At 37.4% G+C, this 20,702-nt stretch overlaps 1 protein-coding gene across 2 annotated transcripts in view; it reads left to right on the top strand.

The window, feature by feature from the left end:
* Positions 1 to 20,702, top strand: part of ZFPM2 (zinc finger protein, FOG family member 2) — a 514,333-nt gene that overhangs the window by 262,652 nt on the left and 230,979 nt on the right. For both annotated transcript variants that reach the window (XM_055127716.1, XM_055127715.1), the window contains one exon: positions 1,534 to 1,652. In XM_055127716.1, coding sequence (XP_054983691.1) covers positions 1,534 to 1,652 — 119 coding nt within the window. The remainder of the gene's footprint in view (positions 1 to 1,533; positions 1,653 to 20,702) is intronic.

Raw genomic sequence — 20,702 nt, 5'->3', positions numbered from 1 at the left:
AATCTAGATAATTAATGACAGTTATTGACCTGAAAAGAAACTAAGAGCAGATTAAGGCAAAAATTTCATGATATGTTTCCTGCCATGACATATATCATTTTGAAAATGTATTACTGAATACATTTAGTTCTATTCAACATTTTTCCTCTGCTTATGATTTGATATGAATTTTCATTTATATATATTTTGTATTTTTCCATTCCTTCCCAGGCTCATGCCTGCTGTTGAGCAGGCAGAGAAGAAATGCCACTAAAAATAATAAATTATATTATTAGGATTGATACTTTGAAATTTAAAAACACATTTGTAATGACATACTGTCAAGACATATGTATCAGAAATTTAATTATTTAAAGACTAAATCTCCAATTTTGGGTTGATTTTTTTTCTTTTTGCATTTTAGCTAGATCATAATATTCTTTATTTGTATTGAAATAATCCTGAAGTATATAACACTGTAGTTGTTTTAGGTAAGCAGCATTATAAATTTTTTATCTGTGAATTGCACCTGTTTACCCCCAAAAAAGCTTAGACGGAAGTCATTCACTGAAGTTTGAAGTCCTTGTTTACTTATATTCTAATCAATTAATTTATATCTGAGTATATAATGAGTTTCTATTTCATGTCAATGTATATACTTTCTTTACTTCATATTTTTGTTTAATTATTTTTAAAAAGTGGAAGAATTGAAAGAAGACCACCCTAAATCAACATTTTTATCTGCTTTTTGTCCAAAACCTTTTGATAAACTTTGGACCAAAAGACCTAATTAAAACAATTAAGATATGTCTAAGTGTTTTTTCATTTGTAAAAAATATGGATCTTTACCATTTGTTCATGTAGATGATTTATCTGCTGAAACCATAATAATTTCAGAAAATGAAGTACTTTGGAAAACTTTCCAAGGTATTCACTAAAAAATTTAGTCATAGTAAAGTAATTGCCTAAAGAATACACCTTTTATTGTTAAGAGCTTTGGTGATTAAATAAAAGAATGGTAAATCTGGACCAGGAAAGATAGTATAATGGGTCTTAGATATAATAGACCTGGATTCGATCCCCAGTACCACATATGGGTCTCAGAGTATCCCCAGAAATGATCCCTAAGAACAGAGCCAGGAGTAAGCCCTGAGCACCACCTGTGGGTTCCCCAAACAACCAAATAAACAAAAAGGTGATCTCAAATCATTGTGCCAATATTTTACCCCTATCTGCTTTGGCAGTGGAATTTTTCTTTTTTTGAGAAAGTGTTGCTGTTCTTTTAAGGACTTGCTAAATGGAATTGACTTCAATAGATGATGTTTGTGAAAAGGTGCAAGACAGAAATTGAACTGAATTTGAACACAATTATTCGGACAAGTTTTATTATCCTTTCAGGATAATAAGATTGGTTGTTTTGCAGGCAGGCATAATTAATTCTCTTTATGTGAATCCTGAGAATATTGGATTTATAAAGCAAACATAAAAACAGGTGGTGGTGGTTACATCACAAGTGAAAATACACTAAACACCTCTTGTTTTCATTGTCTGCAGGAGAGCTGGAGGTGTTTCAGAAAGATGGGGAACGAAAAATTCAGAGTCGGCAACAGCTTCCTGTGGGAACAACGTGGGGACCCTTCTCTGGGAAGATGGACCTGAATAATAATTCCTTGGTACGTGAATGTTCTAGAAAGGTTGACTAAGATTTTATCAGAGTCCAGACATGATCTCTCCTTGTTTCCCAGTGAAGTTACTAACAATTTGTTTTTCTTCTTCACGGACCAAAAAACTTGGCCATTGTTCAAGTGTTTTATTTCTGGCAGAAATACACGCAGCATTCAGAAAGAAACAGGTTAATCAAACTAAATGGTTGTTTCCTGAGGTAATTTATAAGGATGCTACTTTATCTACTTAGCCAGACTCATACTATTCACATTTAATAATATATGCAAATGCTTTTAGTTTTAAGATGACATGAATTAATAGTCATATATTACAGGTGTACATGAAAAAGGAAGAAATAAACACCTTTGTTATCCCTTGGTAATGTCAGTTGTGGATTTAAGAGTAAGCATGTTGGCTTGTTCTTCAAACCCATGTTCTCCCTTAAACAAGTGTCTCCTTCTTTGCTTGTTTCCACTCTCGAGAAACCTGTGTTCTCTCTTGAATACATCCCTCTGTTTCTCTCCTCTCATATCTTTCTGTTTTGTTTGTTTGTTTAGCTTTCTCTTTCTAATTTTCAAAAGTTATTCATTTTTTATCTTTAATATTTTATTAATTTATTTACTTTCTAATTGAATCACTGTCTCATGCTTTTGTAAGACTCATTCAACAAAACTTCCTTGCTTCATTGGAAAAAAAAAGTGAATGACTAGCAATTTTATTTATTTGCTAACATTTTGAGAAAAAAAATCAGCGTTTACCTCTAGGTAAGATTAGGTAGAATTATATGGAAAGTTGATTAAATAGGTGTGTGAAAGAATAATGGGAAGATGGAAGGTTTGGTCACATTCGAACCTCATTTCTTAAAGGGCGTATGAGTTCGTCGTGCTATTCTAGCACATCCCCCAACTGTGTGGCTTGAAACAATACAAATGAGGAGTCAGAGTGATAGTACAGCAGGTGGAGCATTTGCCTTGCACGTGGCACACCTTTTCTGTCCCTGGTACCCCAGTCTTCCAAGTCTGCCAGGAATGATCCCTGAGTACAACACCTGGAGTAAGTCCTGAGTGCAGTTGGGTGTGGCCCCAAAACAAATTAACAAAAAAGTTAAACAATCCAAATGATCTTTCTGTAGTTCTAGAGACCCAAGTCTTAAATGACTAGATGGCTTAAAGTCAGTGGCAGGGTTGAGTGCTTCCAGGAAAGAATCCTTTTCTACGCTTATCCAGCTTCTGAAGTTCCCCATACACTTGGTTCATTCCATGTTCAAGGGTAGTAGTGGCTGTTGGAGTCCTTCTCATATCCTCACATCAATGACTTTTTGAGTTCCACTTTTCCATCTAAGGAAGCTTGTGATTATAGTGAACTCACCTGAGTCCTCTTGGATAATCTCTTCTCATTGTCTGATGCGCCTCTTTGGAAACATCCACTTCCTTCCTTCACTCTGGAATATAACCTCCACAGTCCCATGGATGAGGATATGATGAGCTCTCCTATTTTAAGTGGTACTACACTACAAGTGATGAAACTTTAAAACATTTCATAGTTTTTGATGATCCAGAAGTTAGAGATAGGAAATTCAGACCTCCTCTCTACATGCTGCCTATGTAAAAATAGTCTCATAACTTAAATTACTCAGTTTATACTGTGGGGATATAATTATTCAGTATGCCCAGAAGTATTTAGATAAATGAACTGCATTTAACAATATTGGAGTCCTTCTTTAGTACATGAAATAAATTTCTTCTTCAATAATAAACTGAGATAGGTATGGGTTTCTGCTTATTCAATGTTCTATGCCTTTGGCTGAGGCAAAAGCGATAGAGTCATTAAATAGTAATGATTGGAATAAAAAGGAAATATCTGTGTCACTAGATTTTCACATAACATGTGAAATTTTATATCTTAATATACTTTTTACTTCCAAAATCTTTATCTTTTTTTATTATATTGGAAATATAATAAAAATAATTATATTGGAAATTTCACATGTATCTAATGATCAGACAAGTGGATGAGAAAGTCCAAAATTTGATAATTTGGGAAAATTACTTTTATGTGGTCGACTAACAATCACTTTACAAAGGTTTTGAGATATGACTCTACGTGACTGAAGGTCTTGACTGGTTGACTTGTATTACTAGATGGTTCCATTGAGTCCTTCATGAAGACAGTTCTAAGCAAAGGCAGGGAGATTTTCTAAACATCAATATTTGACATCAATTCTATACTGTGAACTCATTTTTATCTGGGGGATTCTGTTGGTTTCCTTGGATTGCTTAAAATTGCTCTTAGGTTTTAAGATACTGACCATGTTTCTCATTGCCAGACACCAACAGAAACTTTACTGATTTCTCTCTTTTCCTCAAAAGTGCACTGCCTCTGGAGCGCAGCTCTTATTAATGGGCAAGATTAACATTTCTTCTGTTTATATCAAAATAATGTTTGCAAGGATATTTTCATTTATATTATGTCAATCTATCTATAAACATCACTGTGTAAAATCTGAATTGAGATATGTGGGAAATTGCATGTTGTTGAACGTCTACAGTGAAATAATTTCTCTTAGATGGTATAATTTTATTTTAAATTTTGTTTTTAATACTTAGTACCATATTGAGTATTTATTTTTAAATAAACTGTTAGAGAAAAAGTTTTTCTTTATAATATTTGAAATATATGAATACTTTCTAGAGTATCAAAAGTCAAGAGTGAATAATAGTTTATTAAAAAATAATTACTGAATGCCTAGTTTTCTTCTTTTGCTTTATAGAATAAATGCAGGGCTTCTTTCCCCTAAAACTATAATAATTTTATCTATTTTAAAATGTAATTTCTCAAATATACTTTCAAATATTTTTTTTCTTTGAAATGATATAGCATCTGTTACTTCTGATTCAATACCACTAAATATGTCCAGTACTCATAGTCTCATTGCTATTTGCATTGCAGAACTATCAGATACCGTGAACTTACTGCTTTTTAGACATAGAGTGTTGAAAATGGATTTGTTGTCTAAATCCTGCATTTTGGTTGTGTTTTTAATTCTATCTTATGTTTAAGCAAAAAGGCTCAAACATATTCATATAAACTATCCAAGTCTCCCTCACAATGATTTGAGCATGATCAAATTGTTTTGGATTTCTTTACATGAATCGCAAATGTATGAATTATATATAAAATATTCACTTATTAGAGTTGCATAAATTTTTTTTCTTTGATAAAATACGATAATTCATAGACTGAATACTTAGGAGTTAATTCAAAGACTGCCATAATATTTTTTACTTCTTTGAAATTTGGACAGTACTTTAATATGTATTTCATATGATGAGGAGACATATATATTATATCATGAGATTTTCCTTATAATAAGATGGCCCACTTACCCTTCCTTTCACAACCCTGAATCATATTTGGAATGAGCATACTCTTCAAAATTGCTTATTAGCCAACCAGTGTACTGTTTCTCTACTCAGATTCATGGCATTGGCTCAAAAGATTCAGCACACTAATTAATCCAACACAGTAATTAATTGAGTCACCATGCCAGATGTCAAATCCTTTTTATATCTTTCAAGTTCCCATCTTGAAGTGCCTGAGCAATATGTCACCTTCTGCAGGAAGCCTTCACAGACCAGACATGTGGATGCATATAGAACATCTCGTGAAATATAGGCTATATGCAATCATCAAACAAATGGATTTGATTAAAAAAAAGACTTCTTGGGAGAATATCACATGAACATATAAATAAATTTTGTGATTTTTTTGCCTAGACCTCATTATCTGGTATAGATACATCATGCTTTAATGGTTTGATGATAGTAGACAAAGTAGTTCATACTTTCAGAGAACCAGATAGTCAATGTGCTTTATAAATTTTATATCTATCTCATTTAGTTCTTGTACAAGCATCTAGAAGATATTACTTTGGCAGTCAAATATCTAGTCTAACTTCAAACCAGGGCTGGAGCGATAGCACAGCAGTTGGGCGTTTGCCTTTCACTCAGCCGACCTGAGTTCGATTCCTCCGCCCCTCTCGGCAAGCTATCAAGAGTATCGAGTCCGCTTGGCAGAGCCTGGCAAGCTACCGTGCGTATTGGATATGCCAAAAACAGTAACAATAAGTCTTTCAATGAGAGATGTTACTGGTGCCCGCTCAAACAAATCGATGAACAACAGGATAACAATGATGAGTGATCAACTCCAAACCAATATTACAATCAAATACCTTAGACTAACTTTATCTGTAATATAGGAATCATAATATAAGTTAGCTTTAAAGGAATTTGTGGTGACTACTTAAAGTAGAATGTATCAGTAAGGTAGAATATGCCCATTAATAACTAACTTCTGTTATTGCTTGGACTGGAGCAATAGCACAGCGGATAGGGCATTTGCCTTGCATGTGACCAACCCGGGTTTGATTCCTCCATCCCTCTCAGAGAGTCCAGCAAGGTACCAAGAGTCTCCTGCCTGCATGGCAGAGCCTGGAAAGCTCCCCATGGCGTATTCAATATGCCAAAAACAGTAACAGTAAGTCTCACAATGGAGACATTACTGGTGCTTGCTCGAGCAAATCAATGAACAACGGGACGACTGTGCTACAGTGCTGTTATTGCTCAGTGACCTGTAGAAATAAACCATTAAATTTCTTCTACCAGGTTTAAATTTGAAAACACTCCAAATTAAACCAGTAAAACTGTAGACCTTGGGCATTTGGTCATTTTTCATTATTAATTTTACTATTTTCTAGGTACTCTATGAAAGTTAGGAAAACAGAATTAGTGGAGAGTGTGTGTGGTCCTGTGTGTGTGTGTTTCTGTATGTGTATGTATTTCTATGTCAATTTATATATAGACATATAAAATTAACTAGCCTTCATGATTATAATGGCCAGTAATTACAAAATACACTGTGTGGATTGTCAGGCTCTTAGAGATCCAGGATATCAATCAGTGGATAGATGAAATGCAAAAGCAATCAGTTAGAGAATTTCTTATTGCTTGAAGATATCAATCTTTTGGATCTTTGGGGGGTCTTCCCCTAATTAGTTGTGACCCACCCATACTATGAATGACAGTCTGCTTTATTCAGAGTTTATCCATTTCAATGTCAATCTCTTCCAAAACACCCTCTAACTTGGCACAGTAAATTAACATTCAAAGACTCCAAATCTATAAAATTTGCAAGTTTCTAGTTGTCTTTTTTTTTTTCAATAAGGCAACCTGGCTTTGCTTTATTGGAAAAAAAAGTAATACAAGTGAATAAGGCAAATACTTACTCCCCTGAATGAATTGTTTGGCCCAGTCAGCCAAGTCTTCTCTCCAACCTCCCACTGCTATGTTGGGACTAATTTACAAAAGTACCATCAACGGGACTCAAACTACAATTTTTTTGTGAAATCTTGAGATGTTATTCATTGTAAATATCAAAGGAACACTTAGAGGAACACAATTTAGAAATCAGTTTGCCTGATTTTTAAAATCAGATAAATTAAATTAAATTTATTCAAATTTAAATATTAAATTTAAATATTAAAATTAATTCTGATTAATATCTATTTTGGAGTTTATTTAAAATTGATTTCTATCTTGAAACTTTTTTCATGGTTTCCTAAGAACAATAAATCAATGATATATGGAATCTTTGCTATGCTGGCACTTCTAAATTCTGAAATAAATACCAGACAGCAGTGATTATTTGCAACGCTGTGTGTTTGGAATTTAAGTGGCATTTGCCCTCTTTATTTTGAATTTGTCAGATGTAACTAGTAGGGGATTCAGCTAACCATTGGAATTCTGTAAGTGCTTACTTAATGTAACGAGCATAAATCGGAAGTCTCAGTTTCCTTAATGTGTAGTAAACTGAGCACAACTTGTTAAATTCATTAAATTACATTTGATAGGGAAATCTCACTCTCTCGATGCTGTTTAATCTGAATAGAGACTTATTGATTTTCCCATCTGACCTTGAATTCTGCAAATAAAAATAGACATATAAGTGGCATTAAAGACACCATTTTATTGACTGAGTAATGAAATAATGCATACATTAAATTACATTTAAGATGTTTGAAGAGTGTTATACTCATAGAAATATATAAAGAGAAGAATTGTAGAATACTGAACCACATTACAAGAAACAGCAGAAGCATTAGATTTCTCCCTTTCCAGTTCTGCCTCTTCCAGTACCAACCTCTGATGCCATTCATTGCCAGAGTCTTCCATTTTGACCCTCTAGTAAATATGTCCCTACCTGCCTCTCTCCACCTTCCCTTCGTATACTTGTGATGTATACTTATGACTGCTTAGTACAAACATCTGCAATTCTCTGCTTGAGGACTTTCCCCAGACTCAGGGGGGAAACAAAAGTCAAGTAAGCTGGAAGTGCAGTGAAATTAGTGTTTCCAGAAATAATGTTCAACCAATGAGAAACAGAAGTTGGCAAAGAAATACCCTTACTTCCTCTCCTTTCCATTAGGATATGAGAAGTGTCCCACTCACTCTCCTACTATTCATCAGGGGAGTTCAGTTGCAGGACTTTGAAAATACACCCTTTGTGGGCTTCCTTTTTCCTGCTTAATTCCCAATATCTCCTGAATGTTTCTGAGACCGCATTCCCCCCAAAACCAAATGCTCTTCGATCAGCCTTGGAAGAAGTGTTTGTGGAAACCCTGCCAAAGCAAAATATGGTTGACGTAAACTATCTGCCTAAATCTTACACTGATGCACATTCACAAGTTTATTTAAAAATGAAATCATCTAAATGATTTTTGTGATTCTAGAATAAAAGCATCGGATTTTTAAATTCTTTCTTATTCAGTTTTTAAATCTCTGACTCTGCATCATAGGCATTCAAAAAACAGCTCTTGAAGATAAAAATTTCATGTATTCGAATTTCCATACTGTAAGCTTCCCAAGTGGCTCCTCCCACCTTCCCATCTCATTAACACATGACTTTTTTTTTGTGATTCTTGCATTGCTTTTCCCCAATGCTGACATCGTGGATGATATCCTCCTTCTTGTTATTCATTTCAATCTGGCATCAGGGCTACCATACTTTGCTGCTTCTCATATCTTTCTGGGTCCTGCCTTTTTAGAATTTAACTGTGTGTGCTTCCCCAAACACTCTGGCCTTTTTTCTCTCCTCCCTCTGTTTCCAGTGCCTCAGGGAGCTTATCCACTTGCAAAGCTTCAGCAACTAATTTACAAGTGACATTTAAATTAAAAAATCTCTAACCTTGGCTTTTTACCCTTCCTATAAAAGCACACTTCAACTGTTTTGCAAGCCTGTCCGAGCTGACTTCTTCCAACTAAAGTGACACAAGGAAAGTTTGCTACCTTTTCCCTGTGTCCTCTAGTTGTGTCTCTGGTTCTAAATCTCTGCATCTCTTTTCCTGTTTCTTCAGAAATATCTGTTTATCAATTATTCTATGTTTCTTTCTCCATTTCTTCCTCTTGTCTCATCTCTCAAATGTCCATTCTCTTTCTCTCTCTTTCTCTCTCTCTCTCTCTCTCTCTCTCTCTCTCTCTCTCTCTCACACACACACACACACATACATACACACACAATTTTGTGTCTGTAACTACTACCTATTTTGTCCTTTCCATTAAGAAGCAGACATCTCCCAAGATGTTTCTAGAAGCCAACTATTCAAACTCTTGCTTCTGTAACTTTTATTTTAATCTTTCTATTTCTACTACCACTGTTTCAGTGAAATCTCCATCTTTTATTCCTTTCTTGATTATCACAAGTTGTTAGTCCTACCTTTAGTTAGTCCTAGTTGTAGTCCCTACCATCATACTTGGTCTTCTCTCTCTCACTTTCTCAGTCTCTCTCACTTTCTTTCTCTTTCTCTCTGTCTTTGTGTCTGCTGTCTGTATCTCTATCTTGTCTGTCTATCTGTCTGTTTGTCTCTCTCTCTCAATTTTTGGGCCATACGCAATGGTGCTCAGGAATTAACCCTGGATCTACACCCAGAATTTATTCCTGGTGGTGTTTAGAGACCATATTGAGTGCCTGGGGATTGAACCTGAGTCAGCCATGTGCAAGGCAAGTAACCTACCAGCTGTACTATCAATCTGGACTCATGTCTTCTTTCTCTTTACCCAAATCAGTGTGTTTTGACAGCAAAACTGCCTCTGTTGAGAACATTTTTGTGTTTAAAATGATCTACTTTTTTGGCAAAGTCTACTACTGCCTTCACAAGACTCACTCTCTCTCACCCTTACCTATTTTCCACTCTCAGTATAGACTCCAATCAACCTAAACTAACTGTGATGTTCTGTGTAAAAACATTTCTTAATTTTTTGTATACTTGATCTTGTTTTCTTTCATCTTGGAAAGTCCTCTGTTCTCTCTTCTGCTCCTAATTCCCATACAAACTCCAATTTTCAAAGACTTGACTTGAACTCACTATAAAATAGATCTTACCTGTAGTCATTGGTCTGGAATGGATTGTCATTCCCCAAGCATTTCCACGATGTTTTATATTTTCTAGGAAAAGATCATTTATCACGTACTTGTAGCTGTCACTTCATGTGTCTATTGCTCCTGCAGTCTATATAATTTTTGTCTTTTATTGGCATCTTCCCATCTGGAATAATGTCTGGACCATAGGGAAGGATCCACAAATAAATTTTCAAGAAAGATTAAGAGAGTAGAGGTTAAATGTTTTTTCCTCACAAGAAAAAATTATCCTAATGATGGCTGGTAAAGTATGTTAGATATATTATGGGGAACATTTTATAAAATATGAAATTAATCATTTTGTTCTACTCTAGACCCTAATAAAATGTGATGTGTTGCTCCATCTCTATTTGGAAAATGAATAGGGGGCTAAAGAGATAGTTCAGGGTTACGGTGCATCCCTGGCATGAGACCAACTCTGATTTGTTCCCTGGAACTGCATGTTTTCCTAGGATTTGGCAGGTCACAGCCCAGGAGGTCCTTAGCACTGTGAGGTTGTAATTTTGTCCCTCAGGGAGGCCAAGATCCTGACTTTTCTTGTACTCTGACTGCTCTGAGGAGAATTAATGGAACTGGAGTGGACAGGCAAACTGTTCAAAAGACACAAAGTAAGACAGCTAATTCAGCAGAACCTGGGAAAATGACTTGTTGGTCTGGTTTCTAGAAATTAGAGGACTAGATGGGTGTGTGTATGTGTGTGTGTGTGTGTGTGTGTGTGTGTGTATGTGTGTGTGTGTAGAAAATGCTGGATTGGAGAGGTTGGTAATGAGAGCCAAGTGATCCCTAGGGCCATGTTCTTTGGCCTTATATTGAACTGCCAGCCTGATACCACTGGGAGTTGCTCCTGGATGTTCTGAGCACTGTTTGGAAGCATCTTCTCCAGCCCCAATGAATATTTAATAAGTAAATGATTTTTCCTCTAAGTTTTCTTGAGTATCTGTGATGGATACATTCAGCTCTCATTTTTCAAGATTGCTTCCATTCCCCTCTGAGTCCATAATCCCATTTCTCCTACTTTCCATTGATCTTGCTCTTCTGTTCTACTTACCAGATCAGTTGCCACTGTAAATGTCTATATACGTTGATTTTTCTTTGTTCATATGTATATTTTTTAAGTTAAGTGTCAGTTTCAGTAGAGAAGCTAGGTCTGTCTATTGCTCCCATTTTTCTGCCATGAGGTTATATGTCCATCAGGTTTCTGGATAAATATTGACTCACTTCAGCATCAGATTTGCAACCATCTGAGACAGGGAGGGAGAATGGGGCATTGAGTTGGTGGAGGCAGTTATGATGTGTTTTCAACTGACTCCATCTCAGAACCTCTCCAATTACATGAGTGAAGGCCAAGAAGGTGTTCTGCCCCACCATGCTTTCTGGGAAGTCTCATCCAGCATCACACTTTCCAGTGACAAACCATCTGGGAAATTCCATCTGTCTCTGCTTGGAAACTGAGGTGGCAGTCGCCCACTGTGAGCAATTTTCTATTAACTTCTTGGATAAGATCAGTCAGATTTATACTGAATTGATGGGAACCGTAAGAGCAGGGTTGTTCCAAGAGAAGACAAATGCACTGATTCCTCTAATTGGGCTTAAGCCAGTTTCACTCACGGATGCCCTTAGGTTCTAGTAGTGCAAGGACTTATAACCTTTTTAATTGTACCCTGTTCCTCTTGGGAACCGTTGGGGAAATTCATTATTGATGGAGGTTGTAGATTTGTCCCTCAGGGAGGCCAAGATCCTGGCTTCTCTTGTACTCTGACTGCTCTGAGGAGTATTAATGGAAATGGAGTGGACAGGCAAACTGTTCAAAGAAGACACAAGGCAAGACAGTTAATGCAGCAGAGCCCCGGAAAAATGACTTATTGGTCTGGTTTCCAGAAATTAGAGGATTAGAGGAGGTTTTGTGTATGTGTGTGTGTATGTGTGTGTGTGTGTGTGTGTGTGTGTGTGTGTGTGTGTGTGTGTGTGTAGAAAAAGCTGGAAGTGGAGAGGTTGGTGTTGAGAATCAAGTAAATGAAGTCATCCTGGAGAACAGAGGCAGAATGGAAGAAAGCAGGGACTGTGAAATATAAGTCAAAAAGAGCATATGACTTGCATGTACGAGGCCTTGGATTGGACCCTAACATGCCACCCTCTCTCCTTCTCCAACTGTACCACTGGGTCCAATCTCCACATCATCACTCTCGGGCCTCTAACATCTCCTGGGAAGTGTTCCTATTCAACTTAATTAAAATTCAACTTGATTAACATTCAAAAGGAAGGGAAGAACCAAATGCTAAAGATTTACTTTATAATTCAAGTCTTTAGAAATAAATAAGGGAGGTCAATTGCATATGGATCTAAAAAGGCTGACTATATTATAATGTGAGCACAGTTAAGGGATTGACATGTTATAATATGGAGCCATATGTTGAAATGAAAATATAAAATTATTGGGACCCTCTACTCCTAAAGACTTTGATTCCAGAGGTCTTCTAACCCATTTCGGCACACAGAGCGGCTTCTTACAGCAATGCATTGGGACTGTGAGCTGGGCTACAACTCCGTGCTGCCCAGGGATGGAATTTTCCTCTCCATCCTGTTTTTCTGCATGGAAAATGGCGGCGGCAGCAATATCCACGTGGCGAGAGCCACCTTCTAAGACTCCTAACCCAGAGGTACGGTTTTTGCAGTTTTGTGGCTCATAGGCAACCATGGGAAGTGGACGTTACCGGCATGCCCTCGGCCCAGATAAGATCTGGAGCTGCTGAGCGCGAAACGGACCCTCTGCTCCTAAAGACTTTGATTCCAGAGGTCTTCTAACCCATTTTGGCACCCAAAGCGGCTTCTTATAGCAATGCATTGGGACTGTGAACTGAGCTAAAATATCAGAAATCCAAGAGTTTATAGAGTCTTCATTCTCAGCAATGAAAAGAAATTATTAAATGTTGCCTTTTCAGCAGACCTGATTGTTGGTGGAAATTCCAAACAATAATAGTGAATTCTCTATTGAAATATTGAATGTATTCAAAGTATAGGGAGAATAAAGTGAAGATTATCAGCTACTTAGGTGGGGGCTGGGTGGGAGGGGGGTATTTTGGGGTTTCTGGTGGTGGGACATGTGCACTGGTGAAGAGATTGGGGTTCAGTCATTATATGACTGAGACTTAAACCTGGAAGCTTTGTATTTTTTTTCATGGTGATTCAATAAAATAAAAACTTAATAAAAAATATAAAATTATTGACACATTGCTAATAATTACTAACTGCTTTCAAAATCACCTTTTGTGTGTAGTTAGTCTCTTGGCTTAACTATTCTCTCTTCAATGTGCCTTTTCCTCTGATGGAGAATGTTTGTCCACTGTCCAAGTTCTTTAACTTAAGACTGGGATTTCAAAAGTAGAAAAACACAGACATAATTCATTTCCATATGTAAAAACTGTTGAGTTGAGGTCTGAGAAACTTAAAGACATAGGTCATTTAAGTAAACAGAAAGCAATGTTTTAAATAGTTACACATTGTTTTGCTTTCTCAAAATCACCCTTTTCAGAAGTGAAGTACTTTTTTTATCAGGGGAAACTTTTATGGACGATCATCTTTACATGGGATTATTAAAAAGACCACAAGTTAGGCTACTACTTTCATTAATATCTAGACAGTAGTTGTATATGATATTGTGATAGGAGGAAGTTTTCCTCATGATAGAAGTATGCTTATAAATGAAAAAGAAACTAATGAATAGTACTACATTTTCTGCTTTGTATAGGCATGAGTGTTGAAATCTGGTTTTAACTCCAGATACTCTTTATTTATATGGGTTTGTGTGCATAAGTATTTTCATACTTCAGGATATACACTGTCTCTACTCCCTGTCATATTCTTGTATAGTGAGGAAGTGTTTTGCAAAGCAAAAACCCATCATTTACATGACACAAATTATACTGTATGAAGCTAGAATTTTGTCTAGATGGAGAAGTTAAAAAGAGAATGTACTAAGTGGAGCCCATTGTCTGAAATACCAACCAACATGTTCTTCTTGGGCATCTTTAAGAGTCTGCCTTCTTTGCTTTGGGGAAAGACTTGCCATTCAAAAATTCTTGGTGTGACCCAAGAAGCAATATGTGTATATATATATATATATATATAATATATGCATATATATACATATATAGCACTTGGTAATTGCATGCATGGTTATAATAAATGTTATTTCAAGGTAGTATGGTTCTAATGGTGATATTAGCTAAATATAATCATTGATATTCAGTAACTTGAAGCTGAGAAACCTGAGATATTGGACATCAGTAGACATAAGTAGTATTTTGTATGCCTTCAATTTGATTTTAAAGATCAGTATTACATGGGAATAACTCTGTAAGCTTTATAAAATATGAGTATTTAAAAACTATTGGAATATCACCATTTTACATATTATAATTTGCCTGTAGTTCTCCATTAGTATTGATAACCTTTTGTGTCTTATGTTTTCCTGGCATAGGCAAATTTTGAGTATGATTATGTGTGAGCCATTTCTGTAAAGCTTAATGTTGAGCTTGTGATGACCCAGGGGCAAGAATTCTTGCACATATTCAAATTATAGAAGGATAACTATGTAATAGATCCTAGGTGCTTTGGGGAACTTGTGAAATTATTGTAGAACCTCTTTTTGATGCTCGACATCCATTTTCCTTGCTATGTGTAGCATTGCCTTTAAAGGAATGTATTTTTAAATATATATATATACATATATATATACACATTTACTCTTGCATTGCTTCCCTCATAAAATATTTCATTTAGTTTAAAAAAATTACGGTGTCTCCATTCCAATCATCTGTCTTTTTTCTGTAGGTTTTTATAGATTTTACATTCCTAGTAAGAAGACAGAAAACTGAGGCCTATCATAGGGGTTTTTATAAGGTTCTATATGGGTTTTCTACTGCTCTTTATTCTGTTTTTTTTTTAAATTTTTTATTAGTGAATCACCATTACAGACTTACAAACTTTAGTGCTTGCATTTCAGTCATACAATGGTTGAGTGCCCATCCCTCCACCAGTGCCCATTTTCCACCACCAATGGTCCCAGCATCCCACCCACCACCCTACCCCATCCCCTCCACCCCACTCTGCCTCTGTGGCAGGGTATTCCCTTTTGCTCTCACTCTTTCCTTTTGGGTGTTGTGGTTTGCAGTATAGGTATTAAGTGGCCATCATGTTCAGTCTATAGTCTACTTTCAGCCTGCATCTCCCATCCTGAACAGGCCCTGCTAGCACCCTTTACTTGGTGATCCCTTCTCTATCTGAGCTGCCTTTTCTCCCAGAATGTGAGGCCGGCTTCCAAGCCATGGAGCAAACCTCCTGGTACTTATCTCTACTATTCTTGGGTATTAGCATCCCATTCTGTTACTTTATATTCCACAAATGAGTACAATCTTTCTATGTCTGTCTCTTTCTTTCTTTCTTTCTTTCTTTCTTTCTTTCTTTCTTTCTTTCTTTCTTTCTTTCTTTCTTTCTTTCTTTCTTTCTTTCTTTCTTTCTTTCTTTCTTTCTTTCTTTCTTTCTTCCTTCCTTCCTTCCTTCCTTCCTTCCTTCCTTCCTTCCTTCCTTCCTTCCTTTCTTTCTTTCTTTCTTTCTTTCTTTCTTTCTTTCTTTCTTTCTTTCTTTCTTTCTTTCTTTCTTTCTTTCTTTCTCTCTTTCTTTCTTTCGAGTTGGATTTTAAAAAAATATATTAGTGAATCACTGTGAGATAAAGTCACAGACTTTAAAAACTTTCATGCTTGTGTTTCAGTCATACAATGATCAAGTACCCATTCCTCCACCAGTGCCCATTATCCACCACCAATAATCTCGGCATCCTTCCCACCACCACCACCCTGTCCCCTCTACCCCACCCCGCCTCTGTGGCAGGGCATTCCCTTTTGCTTTCTCTCTTCTTTTGGGTGTTGTGGTATGCTATAGAGGTATTGAGTAGGCATCATGTTCAGTCTGTAGTCTATTTTCAGTCCACATCTTCCATCCCTGGTGGCCCCACCTAGCACTCTTTGCTTGGAGGACCCTTCTCTATCTGAGCTGCTTTTTACCCCAGGTGAGTAAACATGTGAGGTCAGCTTTTAAGCTGTGGAGTAATCCTCCTGGTCCTTATTTCTACTATTCTTTCATGTTAGTCTCCCATTCTGTTACTTTATATTCCACAAATGAGTGCAATCTTTCTATGTCTGTCCCTCTCTTTCTGACTCATTTCACTTAACATGATACTTTCCATATTGATCCACCCATATGCAAATTTCATGAATTCATCTTTTCTAACAGCTGTATAATATTCCATTGAGTAGATGTCTGGTTTCTTTAACCAGACATCTTGGGCACTTGGGTTTTTTCAAGATTCTGGCTGTTGTGAACAGTGCTACAATGAACATATAGGTGCAGATGTCACTCTTACTATACTTTTTTGCATCTCTGGGATATATTCCCAGAAGTGGTATTCCTGGGTCAAATGCAAGCTTAATTTCTAATGTTTTGAGAAGCATCCATACTGTTTTCCAAAAGGGTTAAACCAGTTGGCATTCTCACCAGCAGTGAAGGAGAGTCCCCTTCTCCCCACATCGGCACCAATACTGGTTGCTTTTGTTCCTTTGGATGTGAGCCAGTCTCTATGGTTTGAGATGGTATCTCATTGTTGCTTTGATCTGCATCTCCCTGATGATTACTGATGAGGAGCATTTTTCATGTGTCTTTTAGCCATTCGGATTTCTTCCTTAAGAAAGTTTCTGTTCATTTTATTGCCCCATTTTCTGATATGGTTGGATGTTTTCTTCTTGTGGAGTTCAACCAGTGCTCTGTAAATCCTTGATATCAACCAGTCCCTCTCTTTCTGACTCATTTATCGGTGGATAGAAATGGAAAATATCATGTTAAGTGAAATGAGGTTTTTTGTTTTTTTGGTTTTTTGAGGAGAGGCAGCTTGAGTGACACTTGGCCTTGGCAGTGCTCAGGGATAACTCCTGAAACTGCTGGATGGGACCACACGAGCCACTGAAGATTGAACCAGGTCCCTGTATGTTCTGTTTCTAGGGGTTAGAAATCTGAGCACAGGATTTCTCACAGAGTTGCAGTCTAAACAATAGCTAGGGTTGCTGTGTCATCTGATGGCTCAAGTACCGATCATCTGCTTATGAGTTCACCATCATAATATTATCAATGCTAGAACTATTGACTGCTCTTTCCTTCTTTGCCTTCCCAGAGCAACCCTCATGTAGCAATGCTTTTCTCTCTGGCCAAGCAAGCAAGCAAGAGAATACCTCATGAAAACCATGGCCTTTCTCTACCTAATCTTGGAAGTGGTGTTCATCACTGTTGTAATTCTGTTCCTTAGAATAGAGTCACTAGTTCTAGCTCATAGGGAAGGAAAGGGAATTAAAACAGGAACATAAAACTATTAAAAAAAAAAGCTGTGGCCAGAATGGGTCATATTCAGGGCCTCTAGCCCCAAAAGTACAGTGCATAAATAGTTTTCTGACCTCATTTAGAGAACACAACTTTCTAATAAAGACTTCAATGGGAGCATCACAAAAGAAAATCCACTTTCTTTGAAGGGGGAACGAAAACAACTAACTCCCATGCTAGCCAGTAAAATATAAAATTCAAGGTCAGCTGATAAAACATATTTGTGAAAATTAGATATATTTTGTTGTTGTTTGAAGGCAAAAGCGATTCTCTGCATAAAAGGTGATCTGTGTCTCCCTGTTGCATAGATTTAGAATGCAATTCTGAGAGTGAAGAAAAATGAATTAAAATATGTTAAACATGCATTATACAAAATGTAATATGAATTAGGCCAGGAGCAGAATATTTGCTGTGTGTTTCATTTCCTTCTGTAATTTTGAGAAACTTATACTGTCGCATTATAGAAATCAGAAATGGAGGAAAAGTATGAGAAAGAGCCCATGATGTGGTCCTATTTGGCTGAAACTAGTTCCGACTGTTATTACCCAAAGTGGATGTGCTATCATGGATAATCACGCATGCTCTCAGCTTCCTCGTTTATAAAATGGAGGTGATTTTACCAGCCCTACATCGTAGAGTTGTTGTAAAATTATATAAAATTATATGCATTTAGTCACTTTGAAAAATATACAGATTGTTCTACAAACCAAGATTACTTTTTATTATGCCTGTGAATAGAGAGTCGATTACCCCTTCCTTTAATTCCCCAAGTAGTACATCCAGCATTTTCACTTCTGTGTCCTCTCTGAATGTATTTTAAAAGCATCTGGGTTGTTCTCCTACATATACCTTTACATACGTGTGTGCACATAAACACGCAGCCATGCTGTTCAGCTCGCCTGAGTATTCTGAGAACTCCCAGCCTAGATGTAGAGGTAAGGCACTTAGAGAATATTTATTCCCTAAGTAGACAGTCACCAACAGAGGCAGAGGAAAAGCATATATTTTTAGGAGTACAGAGACAGGTGAAGTGATCAAACTACCTTCTGAATTATCCTGGTGTCTTTGTGTTTTCTTTTTTGTAAGGAGTTCCTCTCTAGAAAGCACTTCTCAGGGGACTGACTAGGGAGTTCAGACAATTGGATAAGTAATTTCCCCTGTCTATTCACTTTTGAGTTAGGTTTGAGCCTTCAAACGTTCGCCACAATTCTTTCATCATCAATGGCGTTTGAGAGCCGTGGACAGGACGGAGGGTGAGGTATCCTTTCCGAGTCGGGGTTGCACTGTGGAGAATGAAGAAACAGGGGCAGAGTTTGGAGGAGCAGAGACATTTCATGTGCCTCCAGTTCAAACTGCGTTAAATGAATAAATACTGTGTGCCAAAGGGGTCTTGGCCCAGGGTGGGGGCAGCAAAAGTCATTAACGTTGTGAATCCAAGTCATGTTCCATAAAGGATCTTAGCGGGCAGAGGTGGTGAAGTGGAAGTTTATCCTTTCTCTGAATGCTTTCAGCAAGGAACCTAGGCAGTTTCCCTCTTAGCCCTTCCTCCAGAACATTATGAAAATCGATGGTGTCAAAGGAAGCCATGATTGGCAACGTAAGCCCATCTCTGTGGAGACTGAGAGGGGAAGGGCGAGGGAGAAAGAGGGCGTGAGGCGAGTCAAGCTGGAGTAGGCCCTCATGACTTCATTTATCAAGTGCCGGCATTCTGAAAAATGTTTCCCTTTGGTTGCAGCCATCTATTTTTTGGTTTTAATCTGCACCCTGTGGCAGGGTTTTGTGAAGGGAAACAATGAGCAGTTGTATCCCCCACTCCCCCACCCCCAACTGTTGTAGGCCCTGTCAGAAAGCTCCGAGGGTGATACAGGTCTGTATCAGCCTGATAAGGGAAAGAGGATTCCAAATGGCTTTGGAGAAACTCTGGGGGAATGGAGAGGGCCGGTGGGGACCGGAGGAGCTAGAGAATGCAGCCGAGGCCCTTAAAGGGTTCCTAAGGGTGCAGTGCCAAACCCACGTCTGCTCCTTGAAGATTTTCCAGCGTCGTGATGGTGAAATTCGGGGAGTTGTTAGAGAGCCTGAGATTCAAGATGCTGTTTTAAGTCATTTGCACCATAATCAGTGATGAGTCAACAGATCAAAAAGGCAAAAAAAAAAAAAAAAAGGAAAGAAAGGGGAAGAAAACCCTCAGAGACTTCCATAAGACATACGGCATATACTTGAATCTGTTGCTAATACGTTCCCATACCATTGTCACCAGGCTCAGTGCAGGTGGCCTATACGTTTTATATACTGTAGGTTCCTGTGTTACGGCTGGATGAAATATGAACTCTCATTTATAATGCTGATTCCATTTGGCAGGTCTTTGGGTCCACATATGGTTCAGTTAAGCTGTTGTGGAGCATAATGTACCTTTGTTATTTATTAGAATTTTCAAATGGGGATAAATGTGTTATTTTTGCTGTGCAGTGAAAAAAGAAATATACCTTCAGTGTTTCTAAATATTCATGTAGCTAAGCAGTGGATTTGCTGTGTATGACCAGGATAAGATCATTCTTAAAATTTTAAAAATAGCCATTCTTATCTGTTATTAAAAAAAACAATTAAAAGACAACTAATGCTCCAGAAAAATAAAACCAGAGTTTATTACCAGTCCACAGAATAAAATGGAGAGCCAAGAAATGCTGCTGATCTGTCATAGGCTGTTATTCTTAGGTATCTCTAGGCCTATAGGCGCTGCTGGGGTTTTCTTTCATCGTTCCACTGTTATACTGACATGTTCTAAATAAACATACAGGTCTAAGGAGGGGAAAATAAAGTGGTTGTCAGGAGGATGAAGGATGGGCGAGGACCTTCACGTAGCATGGCTGTGGGATGCTGCATTAGGAACATGCAGTTGGCTGGCCCTAAAGGAGGCCTCTTCTTTGCGGCCTGATTGATTGGGGGAAGCTCCCACTTCAGCTCTAATCTACTTGTTTGGGTGAGTTCAACTTAGACTCTTTACTTTTGTTTGAAAGGACATCTGTAGGCAAGATGGGGCAAGATAGGTTCTGAGACAGGTCATATTGCCATCTTGAAGCATAGTTTTTGCTTTAATCCCAGGAGGTAGATTTGCTTTGGGAATAATTGTCACACAGTGCATTTGTGAAGAACTTCCTCTTTTTTCA

The sequence above is a fragment of the Sorex araneus genome, chromosome 2 (genome assembly GCF_027595985.1).
Source record: "Sorex araneus isolate mSorAra2 chromosome 2, mSorAra2.pri, whole genome shotgun sequence".
Classification (NCBI taxonomy): Eukaryota; Metazoa; Chordata; class Mammalia; order Eulipotyphla; family Soricidae; genus Sorex; species Sorex araneus.
This window is presented reverse-complemented; position numbering and strand designations above follow the sequence as displayed.